The 24,915-nt window shown below is 53.5% G+C and overlaps 2 protein-coding genes across 2 annotated transcripts; one reads left to right on the top strand and one right to left on the bottom strand.

Moving 5' to 3' along the window:
- Window positions 1-9: 9 nt before the first annotated feature.
- FUS (FUS RNA binding protein) lies at window positions 10-18,401 on the bottom strand. The gene is made up of 15 exons (XM_080639816.1): window positions 18,248-18,401; window positions 15,807-15,831; window positions 15,561-15,712; window positions 14,596-14,740; window positions 13,138-13,304; window positions 11,844-12,024; window positions 8,739-8,773; window positions 6,530-6,562; window positions 5,010-5,116; window positions 3,673-3,802; window positions 3,492-3,593; window positions 2,425-2,539; window positions 2,199-2,341; window positions 1,970-2,120; window positions 10-1,451 (listed from the first exon to the last, which is right to left on the bottom strand). The coding sequence occupies exons 1-15, from the start codon at window positions 18,258-18,260 to the stop codon at window positions 1,412-1,414; spliced, it is 1,539 nt and encodes a 512-aa protein (XP_080495942.1). The 5' UTR covers window positions 18,261-18,401; the 3' UTR covers window positions 10-1,411.
- A 1,141-nt stretch (window positions 18,402-19,542) lies between these two features.
- NOL3 (nucleolar protein 3) lies at window positions 19,543-23,424 on the top strand (the record flags this gene model as incomplete). Its single annotated transcript, XM_080639811.1, has 3 exons — window positions 19,543-19,601; window positions 20,849-21,102; window positions 23,096-23,424. Exons 2-3 carry the CDS (start codon window positions 20,865-20,867, stop codon window positions 23,422-23,424), a joined length of 567 nt encoding a protein of 188 aa, XP_080495937.1. The 5' UTR covers window positions 19,543-19,601; window positions 20,849-20,864.
- Between the last annotated feature and the right edge of the window lie 1,491 nt (window positions 23,425-24,915).

The following is a 24,915-nucleotide window of genomic DNA, read 5'->3' as shown; positions in this document are numbered from 1 at the left end:
GACACGCACCTGGGCCCTATAGGGGGTAAAGACCCCCCCCACTATGGATGATCCTGGGGTGCTATAGAGAACCTATGGAGCACCATGGGGTTCTATAGGGCCTAAAGACCCCCCTATAGGATCCTACAGAATACCATGGGGTGCTATAGGGCCTGAAGACCGCCCTATAGGACCCTATGGAGCACCATGGGGTGCTATAGAGCTTAAAGACCCCCCTATAGGATCCTACAGAATACCATGGGGTGCTATAGGACCTAAAGACCCCCCTATAGGATCCTACAGAATACCATGGGGTGCTATAGAGCTGAAAGACCCCCCTATAGAGCATCAGGGGGTGCTATAGAAAGCCTGAAGACCACCCTATAAAGGACCTTGGAGTGCTATAGAGAGCCTATGGAGCAGCATAGGGTCCTATGGAGAGCATAAAGATTCTCCTCTAAGACCCTACGGAGCATCCTATGGTGCTGTAGAGCCTGAAGACCCCCCTATAGGATCCTATAGACCACCACAGAGTGCTACAGAGAGCCTAAAGACCCCCCTGTAAGACCCTATAGACCATCCTGGGGTCCTATAGACAGCCTAAGGACCCCCATCTGGGACCCTACAGACCCTATGGAGCACCCCAGGGTCCTGTAGATACCCTATGGAGCACCCTGGTGCGCTATAGAGAGCCTATGGAGCACTCAGGGGTGCTATGGACACGCTATGGAGCATCCTCGGCTCCTATGGAGCACACTGGGGTCCCTATAGAGACGCTATGGAGCACCCCAGTGTCTTATAGAACCTCACCATCGTCCCCTATACAGCCCCCCTTACCTCCCATAAGGTCCATGCGCAACACCCCTGCCTCCTAAAGAACCCCTTTTAAACCCTATAGCCTCTATACACCCTCCCATACCCCTATAGATCCCCACTAGGGTCCTATAGCGGGACCTATAGAACCCCCCTAGGCCCTATAGTGCGCCTATAGAGGAACTTAGGACCTGAGAGCCCCTATAGACACCCTCCAGGGTCCTACAGCCCCCCCCCCTTTAAGGTCTCCATTGGGACCTATAGGTCCCCTATAGATCCCCCTATAGGTGCCCCATAGGCCCCGAGGGCAGCGGAAGGGGCCAAGCCCCACCCTGGGCCACATCAGCGCCTTAATGAGCCCCGGAAGCGCCTCATTAGGCACACCCTGTAATGAGGGGGCCAAACCCACCAATCAGCGTGCAGCGCGGCCTGCGGTGACCAATCAGAGCGCGAGGCGCGGCCCGAAGCGACCAATCAGGTGGCTCCTCCCCCCCCCCAGTGACGCCTTTAATGGGGTAGGAAGGGGGGTTAAAAACAGAGGGGGGGGGGGAAGAGCTTCAATACAAAACATGGGGGGGGGATATAGGGGGTATAGGGGGGGCTATAGGGGGCAGGGGGCTCAGTATGGCCTCTCGCGGCGGTCCTGCCGGTGGTCGCCCCTATGGAGAGAGCAGAGACATCAATGGGAAGGAGCTATAGGGACCGGAGAGCACCTATAGGGACATCAGTAGGGACCAGAGTGAACAGGGGTCATCTATAGGGACATCAATAGGGAGGAGCTATAGGGACCCCAGTGCACCTATAGGGACATCAGCAGGGCCCAGAGTGAACGGGGGTCATCTATAGGGCCCAGAGTGAATGATGGACACCTATAGAGCCCAGAGTGAACAATGGCCATCAGTAGGGCCCAGAGTGAACAATGGCCATCTATAGGGTCCAGAGTGAACAATGGCCATCTATAGGGTCCAGAGTGAACAATGGCCATCTATAGGGCCCAGAGTGAACAAGGGCCATCTATAGGGCCCAGAGTGAACAATGGCCATCTATAGGGTCCAGAGTGAACAATGGCCATCTATAGGGCCCAGAGTGAACAATGGCCCTCAGTAGGGCCCAGAGTGAACAGGGCCCCATCTATAGGTCCCATCGCCCCCTATAGAACCCCCCCCCAGCCCCATACCTCGAGTCCATCTTGCCGGGCCCGAACCCTCCTCGCTCTCCTCCTCTTCCTCCTCGGAAGCCCCCTCGCTCCCCTCCTCGGCCCCCCCGGTAGCCGCCGCGCTCGAAGCCTCCGCGCCCGCCGCGCCGCTCCTCTCCGAAGCCGCCTCCTCCTATAGGACGCCGCCGCCGCCATGACGTCACCGAGCGCCCGGCGTGACGTCACCACCCCTCTAGAGCTCTATACGTACCCATATGGTTGCCCCCGCCGCGGTTGCCGCCGCCGCCCCCCCCGGGGTATTTGCCCATATGGGGGCCACCGGGACCCTCGGGTTTGGGGGCTTTGCATTGGTTGCATTCGTTCCGCCATGAGAAGTTCATGTTCTCGCAGGCCCTGGGGGGGGGAGGAGGTCATGGGTGACGTCACCGGTGACGTCACGGGTGACGTCACGGGGTGGGGGTGGGTTTGGGACTCACGGATTGGGGCATTTCCAGTCTCCGGCTCGTTGTTGGCCACCGCCTCCGCTGGGAAAACCGCCCCGGGAACCGGAGCCGGAACCGGAGCCGCCGAAGCCACCGCGGCCCATGGGGCCTGGGAGAGGGAATTTGGGGGGACATCAGGGGGGTTTGGGCAAAAAAGAGGGGGGAAGAGGGGTTTGGGGGGGAAAAAAGGGGATTTTGGGCAAGGAAAAGGGAGGAAGAGGGGTTTGGGGGGAAATAAGGGGGGGTTTAGGTAACAAAAGGGATGATTTTGGGGTGAAAAAGGGGGATTTTGAGGTGAAAAGAGGCAATTTTGGGGTGAAACCGGGTGATTTGGGGGTAAAAAGAGGAATTTTGGGGTGAAAAGAAGGATTTTGGGGTGAAAAGGGCTGATTTTGGGGTGAAATGGCTGATTTTGGGGTGAAAAGGGCTGATTTTGGGGTGAAAAGAGGGATTTTGGGGTGAAAAGAGGGATTTTGGGGTGAAAAGGGCTGATTTTGGGGTGAAAAGAGGGATTTTGGGGTGAAAAGAGGGATTTTGGGGTGAAAAGAGGGATTTTGGGGTGAAAAGGGATGATTTTGGGGTGAAAAGAGGGATTTTGGGGTGAAAAGGGCTGATTTTGGGGTGAAAAGAGGGTTTTTGGGGTGAAAAGGGCTGATTTTGGGGTGAAAAGAGGGATTTTGCGGTGAAAAGGGCTGATTTTGGGGTGAAAAGGGCTGATTTTGGGGTGAAAAGGGCTGATTTTGGGGTGAAGAGGGCTGATTTTGGGGTGAAAAGGGCTGATTTTGGGGTGAAAAGAGGGATTTTGGGGTGAGAAGAGGGACTATGGAGTGAAAAAGTGCTCTTTTGGCGTGATCAAGAGGGATTTTGGGGTGAGAAGAAGCGATCTTAGGGTAAACGCAGTGATTCTAGGGGTGAGAAAGAACAATTCTGGGGTGAAAAGGGGCGATTTTGGGGGGAAAAGCGGGATTCTGGGGTAGAGGGGCAAGCCTGGGGTAGGAAGAAGGATTTTGGGGGTGAAAAGGGGTGATTTTGGGGCGGAAAGAGGCGCTTTTGGGGCTCACCTCCGCGGCCACGGCCCCCCCGGCCGCCCCCCCCGCCGCGGTTGAAGTCGGCGCGCCGGGTGGCGAAGGAGACTTTGATGGGGTTGCCGGAGAACTCTTTGCCTAAAAAGGGGTGAATTTGACCCAAAATGAGTTCGGTTTTGGGGGGGGACGTGGGTAAAAGGGGGGGGTCAGGGCCTACCATCGAACCAGTCAATGGCGGCTTTGGCTGAGGGGGGGTCGTCGAAGGAGACCGTGGCCTCCCCCTTGAGCTTGCCGGTCTCGCGGTCCGTGTACAGGTTGATCATGGGCTGCCCGGTCTTCTTGTTGGTCTGCAAGGCAGGCGACACGCTAAGGACACGCTAAGGGCACGCTAAGGACACGCTAAGGGCACGCTAAGGGCAGGGCAACGTGTTAAACCCATGGGAAGAGTGGGTGGGGATGGAGAGGAGTGCCATTGGGGGGTATGGGAGCATAGAACATGGTAACAACATGCTAAGGACATGCTAAGGACATGCTAAGGACAGGGCAACGTGTTAAACCCATGAAAAGAGCATGGTAAGAACGGGTGGGGATGGAGAGCGGCGCCATTGGGGGGTATGGGAGTATAGAACATGGTAACAACATGCTAAGGACATGGTAAGGACACGCTAAGTGCATAGCAACGTGTTAGGGACATGGAGAGCATGTGCTAGGGGGGGTGGGGATGGAGAGGGGCGACACTGGGGGCGTATGAGAGCATAAAACATACTAACAACACGCTAAGGACATGCTAAGGACACGCTAAGGACATCGCAATGAGTTAAGGCCACAGAGTGGTCGTGCTAAGGGTGGGTGTGGATGGAGAAAGGCAACACTGGGGAGGTAGGAGAACACGGAACATGTAAAGAACATGCTAAGAACATGCTAAGTACACAGCAACGTGTGTACATGTAGGAACATGCTAAAGATGGGTGGTGATGGAGAGAGGTCCCACTGGGTGGTCTATGAGGATGCAGGACATGTGAGGAACACGTTAAGAACATGCTAAACACAGCAACGTGTTAAGGACATGGAAAGAACACACTAAGGGCGGCTGGTGCCACATGCTTGACGCCACATAGAACTCGCTAAGAACATGCTGGGGACATGATAGAACATGCTAAAAGCATGCTAAGAACACGCCAACACGCTCCATCAGCCAAGTGGCTGCCGCATCCCTCCCCAACGACACCAACCCACGGGCTTGATGGCACGCAACACACGACAGACACGCTACGAACATGCTAAGAACACACCAAGAGCACACCAACACGCTCCATCACCCGAATGGCTCCCGCATCACTCCCCAAAGACATGGAGCCACACAACACGCGACGGACATACTAAGAACATGCTAACACCACGCTAAAAACACGCCAACACGCTCCATCAGCCAAGTGGCTGCCGCATCCCTCCCCCATGACACCAACCCACGTGCTTGCTGTCACGCAACACGCGACCGACACGCTAAGAACACGCTAAGAACATGCTAAGAACACGCTAAGGGCCCCAACCCACCTTAATGATGCCGATCTGCTTGAAGTAGTCGGCCACGGACTCGATGGTGACGTTCTCGCCCAGGCCCTGCACGAAGATGGTGTTGTTGTCCGAGTTATCCTGGTCGCCTGCATGGACACGGCTCATTAGCGCTAATTAACACTCATTAACACACCTTCATTAACCCCCCCAGCCCTCTCATTAACCTCTTCCTGCCTCGTCAAGCCCTGCCATTAAGGCTTAATGAATGCCACTGTTGGTAACCCTCCCCCTCTGTCATCACCACCCCCCACCCCCATTAACATTCCAATACAGGAAGCGTAATTAATGTTCATTAACTCATTAATTAAGCAGCTCTTCCTAATTAACCTCTTCATGCCCCTTTGCCTCTTACTAGCCCTCAATTAAGCCTCTGGCCCTTCATTAGCCCCCAAAACCTCATTAACCCACCAGTGAGCCCCTTAATGACCCCCAACCCCAATTAACCCCATAATGAACCCTTTAATGACCTTAAATCCCAATTAACCCCATAATCAACCCTTTAATGACCCCCCTTTTCCCCATTATCCCCCTAATGCCCAATTAACCTTCTCATTAGCCCCCATTTAAGCCTCCTGACCCCATTAGCCCCCTAAAAAACACATTAATGACCCCCTTACTTCCATTAACCCCTTAATTAACCGCTTAATGACCCCCCTTAACCCAATTATCCCCCAAACCTCATTAACCCCTTAACGATCCCTTAATTAACCCCTTCAAGACCCCAATTAGCCCCTAATTAAACCCTTAATGACCTATTAACCCAATTAACCCCATAATGACCCCTAATTCACCCAATGGCCCCCAAAACATCATGAACCCCTTATTGATCCCTTAATTAACCCCTTCAAGACCCCAATTAACCCCTAACTAAACCCTTAATGACCCCTTGATTAAGCAACTTAACCCCTAATTAACCCCTTAATTAACCCAATTAACGCCTGATTAAACCCTTTATGACCCCTAAGTAACCCAATTACCCCAAAACATCATTAACCCCTTACTGACACCTTAATTAACCCAATTAACCCCTAATTAACCCCTTAATTAACCCCTGAATAACCCCTTAATGACCTATTAACAGCCCGTTAATTAACCCAATTAACCCCTTAATTAACCCAATTAACCCCTCATTAGCCCCTTAATTAACCCAATTAACCCCTTAATGACCCATTAACCCAATGAACCCCTCATTAGCCCCTTAATGACCCCTTAATTAACCCAATTAACCCCCTAATGACCCATTAACCCAATGAACCCCTCATTAGCCCCTTAATGACCCCTTAATTAACCCAATTAACCCCCTAATGACCCATTAACCCAATGAACCCCTCATTAGCCCCTTAATGACCCCTTAATTAACCCAATTAACCCCTTAATGACCCATTAACCCAATTAACCCCTTAACGACACCTTAAGTAACCCAATTAACCCCTCAATGACCCCTTAATGGACCCAATTAACCCCTAATTGACCCAATTAACCCCTCATTAACCCCTTACCCGCATCATGCCTCGGCCCTTGGTCCCGGGGTCCTTCGGGCGCACATGCAAAGAGCAACACAAGGCAGCATTAATTAACCCCGCCGCTAATTAATGACAGCACAGCGTGAACGCCCCCCTCCCCCCACAGCCCAGTTTGGGGCCAAAAACCCCCTTTTTGGGGCCAAAACCCCCCTTTTTGGGGGCGCAGCACGGCAAGGGGGGGGTCCGGTGTCACCTGAGTACCCTCGGCAGCTCCAAAACCCCCGCTTTTCACCTCAAAACCAGCCCCGGACGGCTCCGAGTTGGGGTCAAACGCTCGCTTTTTGGCTACGACTCAGGTTTTGGGGGCAAACCCGGCCTTTTTGGTTCAGTGCCTTCCGAGCCGCCTCGGGCAGCACCAACCTCCGGTGCCCGGCACTCGGGCCAAGAACCCAAAATCCTTGCTTTTCCACCCAAACCCGCAGCGCTTCCCGCGCACGCGGGGGGCTAAAAGCAGCGCAGTCCCCTTTGCATCCCCCAAACGCCTCTTTTTTACCGTTTCTCCTCATTTTGACCCGGCCATTTTAGGGCTTTTACCGCTTGCTTTATCGTTTTTAACCGTTCTTTCTCATTTTCACCTCGTTTCTCCCATTTTCACTTTGGTTTTTCCCATTTTCACCTCGTTTTCTTCATTTTTAACTCGTTTTTTCCCATTTTTACCTTGTTTTTCCCATTTTCACCTCGTTTTCTTCATTTTTAACTCGTTTTTTCCCATTTTCACCTCGTTTTTCCCATTTTCACCTCGTTTTCTTCATTTTTAACTCGTTTTTTCCCATTTTCACCTTGTTTTTCCCATTTTCACCTCGTTTTCTTCATTTTTAACTCGTTTTTTCCCATTTTCACCTCGTTTTTCCCATTTTCACCTCGTTTTTCCGATTTTCACCTCGTTTTTTCCCATTTTCATCTTGTTTTCTCCATTTTCACCTCATTTTCTTCATTTTTAACTCGTTTTTTCCCATTTTCACCTCGTTTTCTTCATTTTTAACTCGTTTTTTCCATTTTCACCCCATTTTTCCCATTTTCATCTTGTTTTCTCCATTTTTACCTCATTTTTCCCATTTTCACCTCATTTTCTCCATTTTCACTTTGGTTTTTCCCATTTTCACCTCATTTTCTTCATTTTTAACTCGTTTTTTCCCATTGTCACCTTGTTTTCTTCAGTTTTAACCTCATTTTCACCTCATTTTTCCCATTTTCACCTCATTTTTTTCATTTTCACCTTGTTTTTCTCCATTTTCACCTCTTTTGCTTCTTTTTGACCTCATTTTTCCCATTTTCCCCTCTTTTTTCTCATTTTCCTCTTTTTCCTTATTTCTTCCATTTTCACCTCGTTTTTCCCATTTTCACTTCATTTTTCTCCATTTTTACCTTTTTTCCAATTTTCACCTCATTTTCTTCACTTTTGCCCCATTTTTCTCACTTTCACCTCATTTTGTCCATTTTTAACTCCTCTTTTCCCATTTTCACCTCATTTTTCCCATTTTCACCTCATTTTCTTCATTTTTACCTCATTTCTCTCATTTTCACCTCATTTTTCCCATTTTTACCTCATTTTCTCCATTTTTAACTCATTTTTTCTGATTTACACCTCATTTTTCCCATTTTCACCTCATTTTCTCCATTTTCAACTTGTTTTTTCCGATTTTCACCTCATTTTTCTCCATTTTGACCTCATTTTTCCCATTTTCACCTCATTTTCTCCATTTTCAACTTGTTTTTTCCGATTTTCACCTCATTTTTCTCCATTTTGACCTCATTTTTCCCATTTTCACCTCATTTTCTCCATTTTCACCTCATTTTCTCCATTTTCACCTCATTTTTCCCATTTTCACCTCATTTTTCCCATTTTCACCTCATTTTCTCCATTTTGGCCTCATTTTCCCCATTTTCACCTCATTTTTCCCCTTTTCACCCCATTTTTCTCCATTTCCCTCATTTCCACCTCCTTTTCCCCCTCCTTCCACACCAAAACTCCTCCTTTGGCCGCTTTTCCGCCCAAACCGCACCATTTCCACCTCCTTTGCACCTGAACGGGGGGGGAGAGGAGGGGGGGGGGTTGGGTTTTGCCCCCCCCACCCCCAAAAACCGGCTTTTTTGGAGGCCAAAACGCCCACGGTGACCAAAAACCCCCACTTTTGAGGCAAATTACTCAGGTTTTGGGGCTCGGAGGCCCCGCTCTGCCACTTACCACCGAATTTATTGAAGCCACCACGCTCACCACCGCTGAGGAGATAAAGGGGAAGAAAATGAAGCTTTTGGAGCCCAAAACGGGGGCGAAAACACCACAAAACGAGCAAAACACCCCAAAACGGGTCCTTTGGGGCAAAAAGCAGCCTTTTTGGGTGCTTTAAACAAGGGGGGGGGGGGATAAGAAACGGGGGGGGGGGGTCCATCCGTTGCCGCTGGGGTCTCTCTGCGTTGAGCGGCTCCAGTCGGGTCCGTTAAAAAGCGCCAATTCTGGCGGGTTTTGCCCCAAAAACCCCCTTGCGGAGGGGGGGGTTAACAAAAACCGAGGGTTTCACCCCCCTCTGACTCCATTTCCATCGCGTTTTGCGTTTAAAAGGGGGGGTTTGGGGGTGGTTTTTTTGGGGGGGGGTCCGCACTCTACCAACTATTTGCGCCCGGTTTTGCCCTTTTCTGCCTGTTTTTAACCCAAAAGCAGGGCTGGGGTTTCGCTGCCTTTGCACACCTGCAGCACACAAAAGGCAGAGGTTTCGTTAACAGAAAGCAGCACAAAACAAAGCACCCGCCGCCGCATCCCAGAATACTCACCGCAGCACCGGCCCCAAAAAGGGCCTTTTTCACCCCAAAACCGCTGCGGCTTGCCGACTGCAGTGACCTCATCACAACGCCCATATATGGGCAAACCCCACCAGCCGGCACCGGAGGCTCCCCAAAAGTCACCTTTTGCTCCCCAACCGGGTTCTTTGGCGCGCCGTTTGACCCAAAAAGCACCTTTTTCACCCCAAAATCGGGGGGGGGACACCCAAAAACCATTTTTTTCCACCCGGTTTTATGCGTTTTGACCCAAAAAGCACCTTTTTCACCCCAAAATTGGGGGGGACACACGCAAAAACCACTTTTTTCCATCCGGTTTTATGCGTTTTGAACCAAAAACCATCTTTTTCACCCCAAAATTAGGGGACGGTGACCCAAAAACCGCGTTTCTCCACCCGATTTTATGCGTTTTGACCCAAAAACCATCTTTTTCACCCCAAAATTGGGGGGGGTGACCCAAAAACCACTTTTTTCCACCTGGTTTTATGCATTTTGAACCAAAAAGCACCTTTTTCACCCCAAAATTGTGGGGGGACACCCAAAAACCACTTTTTTCCACCTGGTTTTATGCGTTTTGACCCAAAAAGCACCTTTTTCACCCCAAAATTGTGGGGGAACACCCAAAAACCACTTTTTTCCACCTGGTTTTATGCATTTTGACCCAAAAAGCACCTTTTTCACCCCAAAATTGAGGGGGGACACCCAAAAACCACTTTTTTCCACCCGGTTTTATGCGTTTTGAACCAAAAACCATCTTTTTCACCCCAAAATTGGGGGACGGTGACCCAAAAACCGCATTTCTCCACCTGATTTTACGCGTTTTGAACCAAAAAGCACCTTTTTCACCCCAAAACTGGGGGGGACACACCCAAAAACCACTTTTTTCCACCTGGTTTTATGCGTTTTGAACCAAAAACCACCTTTTTCACCCCAAAATTGGGGAGGGCAACCCAAAAACCACCTTTTTCCACCCGATTTTATGCGGTTTGACCCAAAAACCACCTTTTTCACCCCAAAGTTTGGGGAGGGGAGGTGACCTAAAAAACACTTTTTTCCACCTGGTTTTATGCGTTTTGACCCAAAAACCACCTTTTTCACCCCAAAAGCGGGGGGAGTGACCCCAAAACCACCTTTTTCCATCAGATTTCATGCTTTTTAACCCCTAAACCACCTTTTTTCACCCCAAAATGCGGGGGGGGTGACCCAAACTCCACCTTTTTCCCCCTGGTTTTACACATTTTGATCCAAAACCCAACTTCTTCTGCGTTTGGACCCAAAAACCTCTTGTTTCACCCCCATTTTACACATTTTGATCCAAAAACCACCTTTTTCACCCCAAAATCTGCAGGGGGTGACCCCAAAACCACCTTTTTTCCCCCCATTTTACGTGTTTCCAACCAAAAACCACCTTTTTCCCCCAAAATCTGCGGGGTTTGACTCAAAATCCACCTTTTTCACCCCATTCTACGTGTTCTGACCCAAAACCCACTCTTTTTCACCCAAAAATCCGTGGGGTGTGACCAAAAAACCGCTTTCTTCCCCTCAATTTAACGTGGTTTGAACCAAAACCCACCTTTTTCCCCCCAAAATCGGAGGCGTTTCACTCGAAAACCACCTTTTTCCCCCTGATTTCATGCGTTTTGATCCAAAATCCACCTTTTCCCCCAAAATCAGAGGGTTTGACCCAAAAACCACCTTTTTCCCCCCAAAATCTGAGGGGGTTTCATTCAAAATCCACCTTTTTCCCCCTGATTTCAAGCGTTTTGATCCAAAAACCACCTTTTTCCCCATAAGCTCTGTGGGGTTTGACCCAAAAAACACCTTTTTTGACCCAAAACCCACTTTTCCCCCTGAATTTTACACGTTTTGACCCAAAACCCACCTTTTTTCCCCCAATTTTGTGCATTTTCACCCAGAAAACACCTTTTTGCACTGATTTCCTGCATTTTAACCCCAAAACCACCAGGGTTTGTCCCCAAAACCACCTTTTTTTCCCCCAATTTCCTGCTTTTTAACCCAAAAACCACCTTTTCCCCAAAATTTTACTCATTTTGACCCCCAAACCCCCTTTTTCTCCCCAATTTCACACCTTTGGACCCCAAAACCCCCTTTTTTGACCCCAAAACCCCCTTTTTCTCCCCAATTTCACACCTTTCGACCCCAAAACCCCCTTTTTTGACCCCAAAACCCCCTTTTTCTCCCCACTTTCACACCTTTCGACCCCAAAACCCCCTTTTTTGACTCCAAAACCCCCTTTTTCTCCCCACTTTCACACCTTTCGACCCCCAAACCCCCTTTTTCTCCCCAATTTCACACCTTTGGACCCCAAAACCCCCTTTTTCTCCCCAATTTCACACCTTTCGACCCCAAAACCCCCTTTTTCTCCCCAATTTCACACCTTTCGACCCCAAAACCCCCTTTTTCGACCCCAAAACCCCCTTTTTCTCCCCACTTTCACACCTTGGGACCCAAATCCCCTCTTCCGGGACCCCCCCGGTGCCCCCCCCACACCTACCCCATGGTGCTGCCGCCGCCGCCGCGGCCGCCCCGGTTGCCGCGGCCGCCCCGGTCGTAGCCGCCGCGGTTGTAGGCGCCGCGGCCGCGGCTGCGCTCCGCCTGGGCCCCGTAGCCGCCCTGCTCCTGGTACCCGCCGCCGCCGCCGCTCAGCCCCGCCTGCTCCTGGCTGTAGCTGCTGCCTGCCGGGACACAACAAAGGGCCCTTTACACCAAAATCACCATTTTTCACACCAAAACCTCCTTTTTTTCCCAAAATTAGCATTTTTTCCCCCAAAATCAGCATTTTTTTCCCCAAAATCAGCATTTTCTACACCAAAACCTAGGTTTTTTCCCAAAATTAGCATTTTTTTCCCCAAAATCAGCATTTTTTTCCCCAAAATCAGCATTTTCTACACCAAACCCTAGGTTTTCTCCCAAAATTAGCATTTTTTCCCCAAAATCAGCATTTTCTACACCAAAACCTAGGTTTTTTCCCAAAATAAGCATTTTTTCCCCCAAACCCAGCATTTTCTTCCCCAAACCCTAGGTTTTTTCCCTAAAATCAGCATTCCTTACCCCAAAATGAGCATTTTCTACCCCAAAACCTACGTTTTTTCCCAAAAATCAGCATTTTTCCCCCAAAATCAGCTTTACCCCCAAAATACCATTTTGCCCCAAAATATGCATTTTTTTACCTCAAACCCCAAGTTTTTTCCCCAAAATCAGCATTTTTTTTCCCAACATTTGCATTTTTTACCCCAAAACTCATGGTTTTTCCCCAAATTCAGCATTTTTTCCCCCAAAATTTGCATTTTTTTACCCCAAAATAGGCATTTTTTACCCCAAACCCTAGGTTTTTTCCCCAAAATCAGCAATTTTTACCACAAAATCAGGCGTTTTTACCCATACCCTAGGTTTTTTCCCCAAAATTAGCATTTTTCACCCCAAAATTGGGGTTTTGCACTCAAAATTACAAGTTTTTTTTACCCAAAACCTGGGGTTTTCCCCAAAATTGGGGGGTTTCAAGTAAAATTAGGAGGGATTACCCCAAAATCAGGGGTTTTTTACCCCAAACCTTTTTTTCTCCAGAAATACAACTTTTTCCACTAAAATTAGTGTTTTTGATAAAAATAAGACATTTTTACCCCAAAACTAAACAGCTTTACCTCAAAATTGAGGAATTTTACCCCAGAATTACCACAATTAGCATTTTTTAGACCCAAATTAGAAGCTTACACACAAAAATCGGGGGTTTTCCCCCCAAAATGGGGCGGGTTTTACCCCAAACCGGGGTTTTTTGCCCCCAAACTGACCGCTGTTGGAGCTGCTGCTGTACTGGCTCTGCTGGCTGTAGCTGGGGGGGGGGTTGTAGGCCGACTGTTGGCTGTAGGAGGGCTGTTGCCCGCTGTAGCTCGACGGGTGGCTGTAGCCGCTGCTGGGGGGCTGCCCATAGCTGGAGCTCTGCGAGCTGCTGCTGTAGCTGCGGGGAATGGACCAAAACGGGGTGGGTTTAGCCCAAAAGGGAAGCGGGGCCCTCTGACCCACACGTGCGGCGCTTGGCACTAAAAGCCCGTCATTTTGACCCGGAAGTGTGGGAGTTTTCACCCAAAAAGGCGTCGTTTTGACCCAAAACAGCCTTGTTTTCACCCAAAAGCCCATTATTTTAACCCAAAAGGAAATTTAGGGCCATTTCCCCCCCCAAAATGGGCTCTTTCTCCCCCAAAATGACCCATTTCCCCCCCAGAACACCCAATTTCCACCAAAACCGACCTATTTCCCCCAAAAAAGCCCAATTTCCACCCAAAAATGACCCATTTCCCCCCAAACCACCCAATTTCTACCAAAACAGACCTATTTCCCCCCAAAACGACCCATTTTCCCCAAAAATGACCCATTTCCCCCCCCAAAATGACCCATTCCCCCCCAAAATGACCCACTTCTCCCCCAAACGACCGATTTCCCCCCCAAAACGACCCATTTCCCCCCCAAAATGACCCATTTCCCCCCAAAATGACCCATTTCCCCCAAAAATGACCCATTCCCCCCCAAAATGACCCATTTCCCCCCAAAATGACCCATTTCCCCCCCAAAATGACCCATTTTCCCCCCACAATGACCCATTCCCCCCCAAAATGACCCATTTCCCCCCAAAATGACCCATTTCCCCCCAAAATGACCCATTTCCCCCCCAAAATGACCCATTTTCCCCCCACAATGACCCATTTCCCCCCCAAAATGACCCATTCCCCCCCAAAATGACCCATTTTCCCCCCACAATGACCCATTTCCCCCCAAAATGACCCATTTTCCCCCAAAATGACCCATTTCCCCCCCAAAATGACCCGTTTTCCCCCCAAAATGACCCGTTTTCCCCCCAAAATGACCCATTTTCCCCCCAAAATGACCCATTTCCCCCCAAAATGACCCATTTCCCCCCAAAATGACCCATTTTCCCCCCAAAATGACCCGTTTTCCCCCCAAAATGACCCATTTCCCCCCAAAATGACCCATTTTCCCCCCAAAATGACCCATTCCCCCCAAAATGACCCATTTCCCCCCAAAATAACCCATTTCCCCCCAAAATGACCCATTTCCCCCCAAAATGACCCATTTCCCCCCAAAATGACCCGTTTCCCCCCCAAAATGACCCGTTTCCCCCCAAAATGACCCATTTCCCCCCAAAATGACCCATTTCCCCCCAAAATGACCCATTTTCCCCCGAAAATGACCCATTCTCCCCCCAATCCAGGCCATTCCCGCCCCATCCCCACCTTCCCGAGGAGGAGCCGGCGCTCGGGGCCTGGGAATAGCCGGGATACGCCGCCGCCTGCCCGTAGGAGCTCTGCGAGCCCTGCCCGCCGCTGCCGTAGCCGCCGGTGCTGCCGTAGGCCGGGGGTGTGGATTGAGCGCTGTAACCTGGGCATGGCCGGAGGGAATCCCATGGGATCGGCCCATTCATCCCAATGGGATCGGCCCGTTCATCCCAATGGGATCGGCCCGTTCATCCCAATGGGATCGGCCCGTTCATCCCCATGGGATCAGCCCAATGGAATCAGCCCATTCATCCCAATGCGATCAGCCCAATTGGATCACTCCATTCATCCCAATGGGATCAGCCCAATGGAATCAGCCCATTCATCCCAATGGGATCAGCCCAATGGAATCAGCCCATTCATCCCAATGGGATCACCCCATTCATTCCAATGGGATCAGCCCATTCACCCCAACACGATCAGCCCAATGGGATCGGCCCATTCATCCCAAAGGGATCGGCTCAATGGAATCAGCCCATTCATCCCCATGGGATCAGCCCAATGGGATCAGCCCATTCATCCCCATAGCATCAGCCCATTCATCCCAATGGGATCAGCCCATTCAATCCCATGGGATCACCACATTCATGCCGACGTGATCAGCCCCATGGGATCAGCCCATTCATCCCCATGGGATCAGCCCAATGGGATCAGCCCATTCATCCCAATACAATCACCCCACTAACCCCAATAGGATCACCCCCTTCAATCCCAATGGGATCATCCCAATTGGATCAGCCCATCCCAACGGGATCACCCCTTCCACGCCAATGGCATCATCCCATTCACTCCCACCGGATCATCTCATCCATACCAATAACCCCAGCCCATTCACCCCCAATAAGACCACCCCACTGAACCCCAACAGCATCACCCCATCCAATCCCAAGGGGATAACGGCAGGGATGCAGGGATGCTCTTACTGCTCTGGCTCTGCCCATAGGACGAGCTGTAGCTGTTCTGCCCATAGGCCGCATCCGGGGCCTGGCTGTAGCCGCTGTAGCTCTGCTGCCCATAGGCTTGGCTGCCTTGCTGCGAGTAGCCCTGGCCTGGCGGCGTGGGGTAGGCCCCGTAGCTGCACAACAGACCCAAACCGGCATGAATTCACCCCAAAACCATCCCCACGCTGGCGTGGTTGGGGGGGGGAAAGGGAGAGAGTAAGCACGTACCTTTGCGTCGCCGTCTGGCTGTAGTCTATGGGGAGCAAAGGGCATAAAGAGAGCGTTAATGGGCTGAAAAGGGCCCAAATCCACCTAAATGTAAGTGATTTTGGGGTGGAAAACAGGGGTATTGGGGGTGTTTGGCTATAAAACGTAAGAACGGCGGAAACAGGGTAAAAAGGGACTCGTTTGGGGCCCAAAGTGGTGGCTTTTGGGGCCCAAAGTGGTCACTTACGGCACAAAGAAGCTAATTTGGGCATAAAGGAACTGGTTTTAGGCACAAAGCGGCGCATTTGGGGCACGAAGTAGCAGATGTAGGGCAAAAAGTGACCAATCTGGGCCCAAAGTGGCCATTTAGGGCACAAAGGGACTGATTTTGGGCACAAAATGACTGCTTTCAAGCACAAAAGAGCGAATTTAAGGCAAAAAATGAGCGGTTTGGGCACAAAGGGATGCTTTTAAGGCAAAAAGTGGCCGTTTGGGGCACAAAGTGCTGCCTTTTGGAGCACAAAATGGTCATTTTAGGCACAAACCGACTGGTTTTGGACACAAAGAGTGATTTTGGGCGCAAAGTGGCTGATTTTAAGGCACAAAGTGGCCGTTTAGGGCACAAAGGGCCTGATTTGGGGCACAAAATAGCAGATTTAGGGCAAAAAGGGACCGATTTGGGGCACAAAGTGCTGCCTTTTGGAGCACAAAATGGTCATTTTAGGCACAAACCGACCGGTTTTGGACACAAAGAGTGATTTTGGGCGCAAAGTGGCTGATTTTAAGGCACAAAGTGGCCGTTTAGGGCACAAAGGGCCTGATTTGGGGCACAAAATAGCAGATTTAGGGCAAAAAGGGACCGATTTGGGGCACAAAGTGCTGCCTTTTGGGCCGGAAAATGGCCATTTAGAGCACAAAGTGACTGATTTTGGGTACAAAGCGGCCACTTAAGTCACAAAGGGACTGATTTGGGCAAAAAGTGAACAGTTTGGGCACAGAGTAGCGGATTTAGAGCAAAGTGACCAAGTTTGGGCACAAAGTGCCACCTTCTGGGGCACAAAGTGGCCATTTAGGGCAGAAAGCAGGAGATTCAGGGCAGAAAGTGGCCAATTTAGGGCAAAAAGTGACCAAGTGGCTGTTTGGGGCATAAAACGTGCCCTTTAGGGCAAAAAGGGGCCTTTTGGGGCACGAACTGACCAATTTTGGGCAAGAAATGACTAGTTTAAGGCACAAAGTACGGCCTTCGGGGCACAAAGAGGCCTTTTGGGGCACAAGGTGGCCCTTTAGGGCAGAAAGGGACTGGTTCGGGCACTAAGTGGCTGGTTGGGGCCCTAAGTGCTGCCTTCAGGGCACAAAGTGGCTACGTGCTTACAAAATGACTCATTTTGGGCACAAAGCGACCAATTTAAGCCACAAAACAACCCATTTAAGGCCCAAAGCAGCCGATTCAGCCCATTTACCCCCCAAAACCACCCAATTGCCTCTTCTTAAGGCCAACCACCACACTTCCCCTCACAGACATAGCAGCAAGAGCGCTTTCCCTCACGGAACCGCCCAAAAAGGGCGGGCTGCGCGCCCCACACCCCTTCCCCGACGCTATCCGGCCGCTTTTTCCCTCACCTCCTCCTCACTTACGTCAAGTAACGCCTGTTTTAACCGAAAACGAGCTTTTTAAGCGCAAAACCAAGGAGGTTTCAAAAGAGGTCCGACTGAGGCGCGAAGAGACCCGGATGTGGCACTGCGGCAGCGCCGCCGCGCATGCGCAGCCCCCGCCCGCCGCGCACAAAATGGCGGCGGCGGTGGCGCAGGAGGAAAAGGCGGCACAAAATGGCGGCAGAATGGGTGAGGTAAAACCGCGTCCGCGCCCCGTTATAAACGCCATAAACCCCCTCCAAAATCAATAAACCCCCTCAAATCCCCTTCGGAATGAGGCGGTTTGGGGTTAAATGAAGCGGTTTGGGGTCTTTTAGGGCGGCGATGCGCGGCGCGGGGGGAGAGGCTTTGTCTGCTGAGTCCCCCCCACCATTCCCCTCCTTTCATCCGTTATAAAGCGTTAAATCGCGATCAAATGAATCAAACTGCGGCAAATCGAGCGCGGTAAACGGCGATTCGTGACTAAAACGCTTCATCTCGTTAACGGGTTAACGAATGAGGCGGGAAGCACCCCCTCCCCCCTAAAAACCCCGTAATAACCTCAACTAAACCCATCCGAACGCACGCACCACCGCTAAAACCACCCGAACCCCCCCATCCCGATGCAAAACGCTCCTAAAACGCCAAATAAACGCGAAAAACGGGCGTCCCGCCCCGTTTCCACCCCCTTCCCCATTCAACCGCTATGGCCCGCAATCCCGGGCCCCAGGGGGCACCGACCGCGTTAAGGACCGTGGGGCCGGGGGTGCTGGAGCCCTCCCCCGTGGTCGTGGAGCCCTTCCCCGGGGAAAGGGCCCCCGCTTCGGTACCGTTAGAGGCCATGGCGGCTCCGCTCCCCCTCCACGTGGCGCCCGCACTGAGCCCCCGGCCGCCCGCCCGCCTTTTATAGCCTCGGCCGGAGCGGACCAATGGGGGGGGGGGCGTGGGGACCCCCCCCACGTGAGGGCTGCGGGTGGTAGCGTCCGCGGGAAAGGGGAGGGGAGGGGGGTAAGGGGCGGGGCTAAGGAAGGGGCGGGGCTTGAGGGGGAGGGAGAGCCCATTGGCGGCTATAGGGGTCTATAGGCAGCCCATAGACCCCCTATAGACCCCCATAGACATCCTATAGACCCCCATAGACACCTCTAGGCACCCCATAGACCCCCTACAGACCCCCATAGACATCCTATAGACCCCCATAGACACCTCTAGGCACCCCATAGACACCCTATAGACCCCATAGACACCCATAGGCATCCTATAGACCCCCATAGACACCCCTAGGCACCCCATAGACCCCCTATACACCCCCATAGACACCCATAGGCATACTATAGACCCCCATAGACACCCCTAGGCACCCCATAGACACCCTATAGACCTCCATAGACTCCTATAGGAGTGCCATAGACACCCTATAGACCCCCATAGACGTTTCTAGGCACCCATAGACACCTTATAGACCTCCATGGACTCCTATAGGAATGCCATAGACACCCTATAGACCCCCATAGACACCTATAGGCACCCCATAGACACCCTATAGACCTCCATAGACACCTATAGAAACACTATAGACACCCTCTAGACCTCCATATAGACCTATAGGCAACCCATGGACACCCTATAGACCCCCATAGGCACCTATAGGCACCCTATAGACAGCTTATAGACACTGATAGATACCCTATAGATCTCCTATAACATCTGTACGTACCCTATAGACACCCTAAAGCAGCACCCCCAGGAGGCTCTGTACCCACTAGGGACCTATAGGCACCCTATAGACCCCTATAGATCCCCTATAACACCCATGGGGAAACTATAGACAGCCTATAGCAGCACCCGCAGCAGCCCCTGTACCCACTAGGGACCTATAGGCACCCTATAGACCCCTATAGATGCCCTATAGATCCCCTATAACATCCACGGGGACCCTATAGACACCCTATAGCAGCACCCGCAGCAGCCCCTGTACCCACTAGGGACCTTTAGACCCTTATAGATCCCCTATAGATGCCCTATAGATCCCCTATAACACCCATAGGGACCCTATAGATCCCTATAGGTACCCTCCCTGCCCATAGGGTCCTATAGCAGAAGCCCCGCCCCCGTATGCCCCGCCCATCTGTGATGTCACAACCCCCCCATATGAGGTTAGCTCTGTCTCTACGGGCCCTATAGCAGGTATGGGGGGCAATGGGGTGGGAGGGGGCCCTATAGGGGCTGAGCCCTATAGATGCCATTCCCTATGGGGCTTGGGCCCGCTACAGGCCTGGCCCCACGTGGGGCTCTTTGCCCCTCTCCTCTATGGGGCTGAGTCATCCCCTATGGGCCCTCCCTGCTGGCCCCTATGGGGCTGAGGGGTCACTTATGGGGCTCTAAAGGAGCCGTAGAGCCCCATAGAGACCCCAAAGAGATGCCATGGAGCCCCATAGAGACCCATAGAGACCCATAGAGACCCCATAGAGCCCCCATAGAGACCCATAGAGACCCCATAGAGCCCCCATAGAGAACAATAGAGCCCCATAGAGACCACATAGAGCCCCCATAGGGCCCCATAGAGCCCCCATAGGGCCCCATAGAGCCCCATAGGGCCCCATAGAGACCCCACAGAGCCCCCATAGAGACCCCATAGAGCCCCCATAGAGACCCATAGAGACCCCATAGAGCCCCTATAGAGCCCCATGGAGCCCCATAGAGCCCCCATAGAGACCCATAGGGCCCCATAGAGACCCCATAGAGCCCCATAGAGCCCCATAGAGCCCCCATAGAGACCCATAGAGCCCCCATAGAGCCCCATAGAGCCCCATAGAGACCCATAGAGACCCCATAGAGCCCCATAGAGCCCCATAGAGACCCCATAGAGACCCATAGAGACCCCATAGAGCCCCATAGAGCCCCATAGAGACCCATAGAGACCCCATAGAGACCCATAGGGCCCCATAGAGACCCCATAGAGCCCCATAGAGCCCCATAGAGCCCCCATAGAGACCCATAGAGCCCCCATAGAGCCCCATAGAGCCCCATAGAGCCCCATAGGGCCCCATAGAGACCCCACAGAGCCCCCATAGAGACCCCATAGAGACCCCATAGAGCCCCTATAGAGCCCCATGGAGCCCCATAGAGCCCCCATAGAGACCCATAGGGCCCCATAGAGACCCCATAGAGCCCCATAGAGCCCCATAGAGCCCCCATAGAGCCCCATAGAGCCCCCATAGAGACCCATAGAGACCCATAGAGACCCATAGAGCCCCATAGAGACCCCATAGAGCCCCATAGAGACCCATAGAGACCCCATAGAGACCCATAGGGCCCCATAGAGACCCCATAGAGCCCCATAGAGACCCATAGAGCCCCCATAGAGCCCCATAGAGCCCCATAGAGACCCATAGAGACCCCATAGAGCCCCATAGAGCCCCATACCCCCGCAGGAGCCTCTCTCCCCCCATGGCGGAGGCCCCGGCTCTGGAGCTGCGGCTCCTGCGGGTCCCGGCCCGGGCCCTGCTGCGGGCGCTGCTGGAGGCCGGGGTCGTGACAGGGCCGGAGGCGGCGGCGGCTTTGGCGCCCCCTGGCGGCCCGGAGGGCTGGGCCCGGAGGGTGCTGGCCATGGCGCATGCGCGGGGGGAAGCGGCCCTCGGGGAGCTGCTGCGGGTGCTGCGGCGGCTGGAGGAGCCCGGGCCGCTGGGTGAGGGCGGGACCGCGAGGGGGCGCTATGGGGCTATGGGGGGCTATGGGGGGCTATGGGGTCTATGGGGGTCTATGGGGGCTAAGGGGGGTCTATGGGGGGCTATGGGGGGCTATGGGGGCTATGGGGTCTATGGGGGGCTATGGGGGGCTATGGGGGGGCTATGGGGGGCTATCGGGGGTCTATGGGGGCTATGGGGGGGCTATGGGGGGCTATGGGGGGCTATGGGGGCTATGGGGGCTATGGGGTGTCTATGGGGGGCTATGGGGGGTCTATGGGGGTCTATGGGGGGCTATGGGGGGGCTATGGGGGTCTATGGGGGTCTATGGAGGGCTATGGGGGTCTATGGGGGTCTATGGGGGCTATGGGGGTCTATGGGGGTCTATGGGGGGCTATGGGGGTCTATGGGGGTCTATGGGGGCTAAGGGGGGTCTATGGGGGGTCTATGGGGGGCTATGGGTGTCTATGGGGGTCTATGGGGGTCTATGGGGGCTAAGGGGGGTCTATGGGGGGCTATGGGGTGTCTATGGGGGGCTATGGGGGGTCTATGGGGGTCTATGGGGGGCTATGAGGGGTCTATGGGGGTCTATGGGGGTCTATGGGGGGGGCTATGGGGGTTCTTTGGGCTCTATGGGGGTCTATAGGGGACTATGGGGCTGGGGAGGGTGATGTGGGGTGGGATCCGCGGTGAGGGCCCCCTAGGTGAGAATCAATAGGCGCCCCCTAGCGGAGGCAGCCAATAGGAGCCGCTCATTGGGCGCCCCCTACTGGGTTCAACCAATGGGAGCCGCTCATTGGGCGCCCCCTACTGGGTTCAACCAATGGGAGCCGCTCATTGGGCGCCCCCTACTGGGTTCAACCAATTGGCGCCGCTCATTGGGCGCCCCCTACTGGGTTCAACCAATGGGAGCCGCTCATTGGGGCGCCCCCTACTGGGTTCAACCAATTGGCGCCGCTCATTGGGCGCCCCCTACTGGGTTCAACCAATGGGAGCCGCTCATTGGGCGCCCCCTACTGGGTTCAACCAATGGGAGCCGCTCATTGGGGCGCCCCCTACTGGGTTCAACCAATGGGAGCCGCTCATTGGGCGCCCCCTACTGGGTTCAACCAATTGGCGCCGCTCATTGGGCGCCCCCTACTGGGTTCAACCAATGGGAGCCGCTCATTGGGCGCCCCCTACTGGGTTCAACCAATGGGAGCCGCTCCTTGGGGCGCCCCCTACTGGGTTCAACCAATGGGAGCCGCTCCTTGGGGCGCCCCCTACTGGGTTCAACCAATGGGAGCCGCTCATTGGGGCGCCCCCTACTGGGTTCAACCAATGGGAGCCGCTCATTGGGCGCCCCCTACTGGGTTCAACCAATTGGCGCCGCTCATTGGGCGCCCCCTACTGGGTTCAACCAATGGGAGCCGCTCATTGGGCGCCCCCTACTGGGTTCAACCAATGGGAGCCGCTCCTTGGGGCGCCCCCTACTGGGTTCAACCAATGGGAGCCGCTCCTTGGGGCGCCCCCTACTGGGTTCAACCAATGGGAGCCGCTCCTTGGGGCGCCCCCTACTGGGTTCAACCAATGGGAGCCGCTCCTTGGGGCGCCCCCTACTGGGTTCAACCAATGGGAGCCGCTCCTTGGGGCGCCCCCTACTGGGTTCAACCAATGGGAGCCGCTCCTTGGGGCGCCCCCTACTGGGTTCAACCAATGGGAGCCGCTCGTTGGGGCGCCCCCTACTGGGTTCAACCAATGGGAGCCGCTCATTGGGCGCCCCCTACTGGGTTCAACCAATGGGAGCCGCTCGTTGGGGCGCCCCCTACTGGGTTCAACCAATGGGAGCCGCTCCTTGGGGCGCCCCCTACTGGGTTCAACCAATGGGAGCCGCTCCTTGGGGCGCCCCCTACTGGGTTCAACCAATGGGAGCCGCTCCTTGGGGCGCCCCCTACTGGGTTCAACCAATGGGAGCCGCTCCTTGGGGCGCCCCCTAGCGGCTTCCCCCCCCCCCAGACTTCGATGTCCCGCACAGCCTCGACTGCCCCTGCTGCCGCCTGGCGCCCCCTGGTGGCTGGGAGGAGCAGGGGCCCGAGGAGGAGGCTGAAGGCCCCATAGAGGAAGAGGAGGAAGAGGAAGAGGATGGAGACGTCCAAGGGGATGATGGGGACCCCCATGAGGACAATGGGGACCCCCAAGAGGACAATGGGGACCCCCAAGAGGACAATGGGGACCCCCAAGAGGACGATGGGGACCCCCAAGGGGATGAAGGTGAAGGAGAAGCCCCCGAGGAAGAGGAGGAAGGGGCGGATGAAGGCCCTGAGGAGGAAGCTGATGGAGCCTGAGGGCGATGAAGCCAGGAGGCCCCAATAAAGCCGCTCCTCTCGCGCCATTGGCTGCAGCTTTAATGAGGGCGGGGCCCTGAGGGACCAATCAGGAAGGGCGGCCGGGGGGGGGTTCTCTGTGTCCATGGCATGGTCAATGTCCTCCATAGGGATGCTCTCCGTGTCCATAGGGACCATAGGGACCACTGTGCCCCATAGGGATGCTCTCCATCAATGTCCTCCATAGGGATGCTCTCCATGTCCATAGGGACCAATGTGCCCCATAGGGATGCTCTCCATCAATGTCCCCCATAGGGATGCTCTCCATCAATGTGCCCCATAGGGATGCTCTCCACGTCCATAGGGACCATAGGGACCACTGTGCCCCATAGGGATGCTCTCCATCAATGTCCTCCATAGGGATGCTCTCCGTGTCCATAGGGACCACTGTGCCCCATAGGGATGCTCTCCATCAATGTCCTCCATAGGGATGCTCTCCATGTCCATATGGACCATAGGGACCACTGTGCCCCATAGGGATGCTCTCCATCAATGTGCCCCATAGGGATGCTCTCCATGTCCATAGGGACCAATGTGCCCCATAGGGATGCTCTCCGTGTCCATAGAGACCAATGTGCCCCATAGGGATGCTCTCCATGTCCATATGGACCATAGGGACCAATGTGCCCCATAGGGATGCTCTCCATGTCCATAGAGACCAATGTGCCCCATAGGGATGCTCTCCGTGTCCATAGGGACCACTGTGCCCCATAGGGATGCTCTCCATCGATGTCCTCCATAGGGATGCTCTCCATGTCCATATGGACCATAGGGACCAATGTGCCCCATAGGGATGCTCTCCATGTCCATAGAGACCAATGTGCCCCATAGGGATGCTCTCCGTGTCCATAGGGACCACTGTGCCCCATAGGGATGCTCTCCATCAACGTGCCCCATAGGGATGCTCTCCATCGATGTCTTCCATAGGGATGCTCTCCATGTCCATATGGACCATAGGGACCAATGTGCCCCATAGGGATGCTCTCCATGTCCATAGAGACCAATGTGCCCCATAGGGATGCTCTCCGTGTCCATAGGGACCACTGTGCCCCATAGGGATGCTCTCCATCAACGTGCCCCATAGGGATGCTCTCCATCGATGTCTTCCATAGGGATGCTCTCCATGTCCATATGGACCATAGGGACCAATGTGCCCCATAGGGATGCTCTCCATGTCCATAGAGACCAATGTGCCCCATAGGGATGCTCTCCGTGTCCATAGGGACCACTGTGCCCCATAGGGATGCTCTCCATCAATGTCCTCCATAGGGATGCTCTCCATGTCCATAGGGACCACTGTGCCCCATAGGGATGCTCTCCATCAATGTCCTCCATAGGGATGCTCTCCATGTCCATAGGGACCAATGTGCCCCATAGGGATGCTCTCCATCAATGTCCTCCATAGGGATGCTCTCCATGTCCATAGGGACCAATGTGCCCCATAGGGATGCT

This window comes from Psittacula echo (genome assembly GCF_963264785.1).
Source record: "Psittacula echo genome assembly, contig: SCAFFOLD_46, whole genome shotgun sequence".
NCBI classification, from domain to species: domain Eukaryota; kingdom Metazoa; phylum Chordata; class Aves; order Psittaciformes; family Psittacidae; genus Psittacula; species Psittacula echo.
Note: the sequence above shows the minus strand (reverse complement) of the source record. Positions and strands in the feature narration are given on the sequence as shown.

What these genes read in the sequence shown, in the direction of transcription:
- FUS (XM_080639816.1), bottom strand. An exon ending in AGCCAGACGGCGACGCAAAG is followed by an intron (nt 15,713 to 15,806) that starts GTACGTGCTTAC and finishes TCTGTTGTGCAG; the next exon opens with CTACGGGGCCTACCCCACGC. An exon ending in CGCCATTGACTGGTTCGATG is followed by an intron (nt 3,594 to 3,672) that starts GTAGGCCCTGAC and finishes ACCCCTTTTTAG; the next exon opens with GCAAAGAGTTCTCCGGCAAC.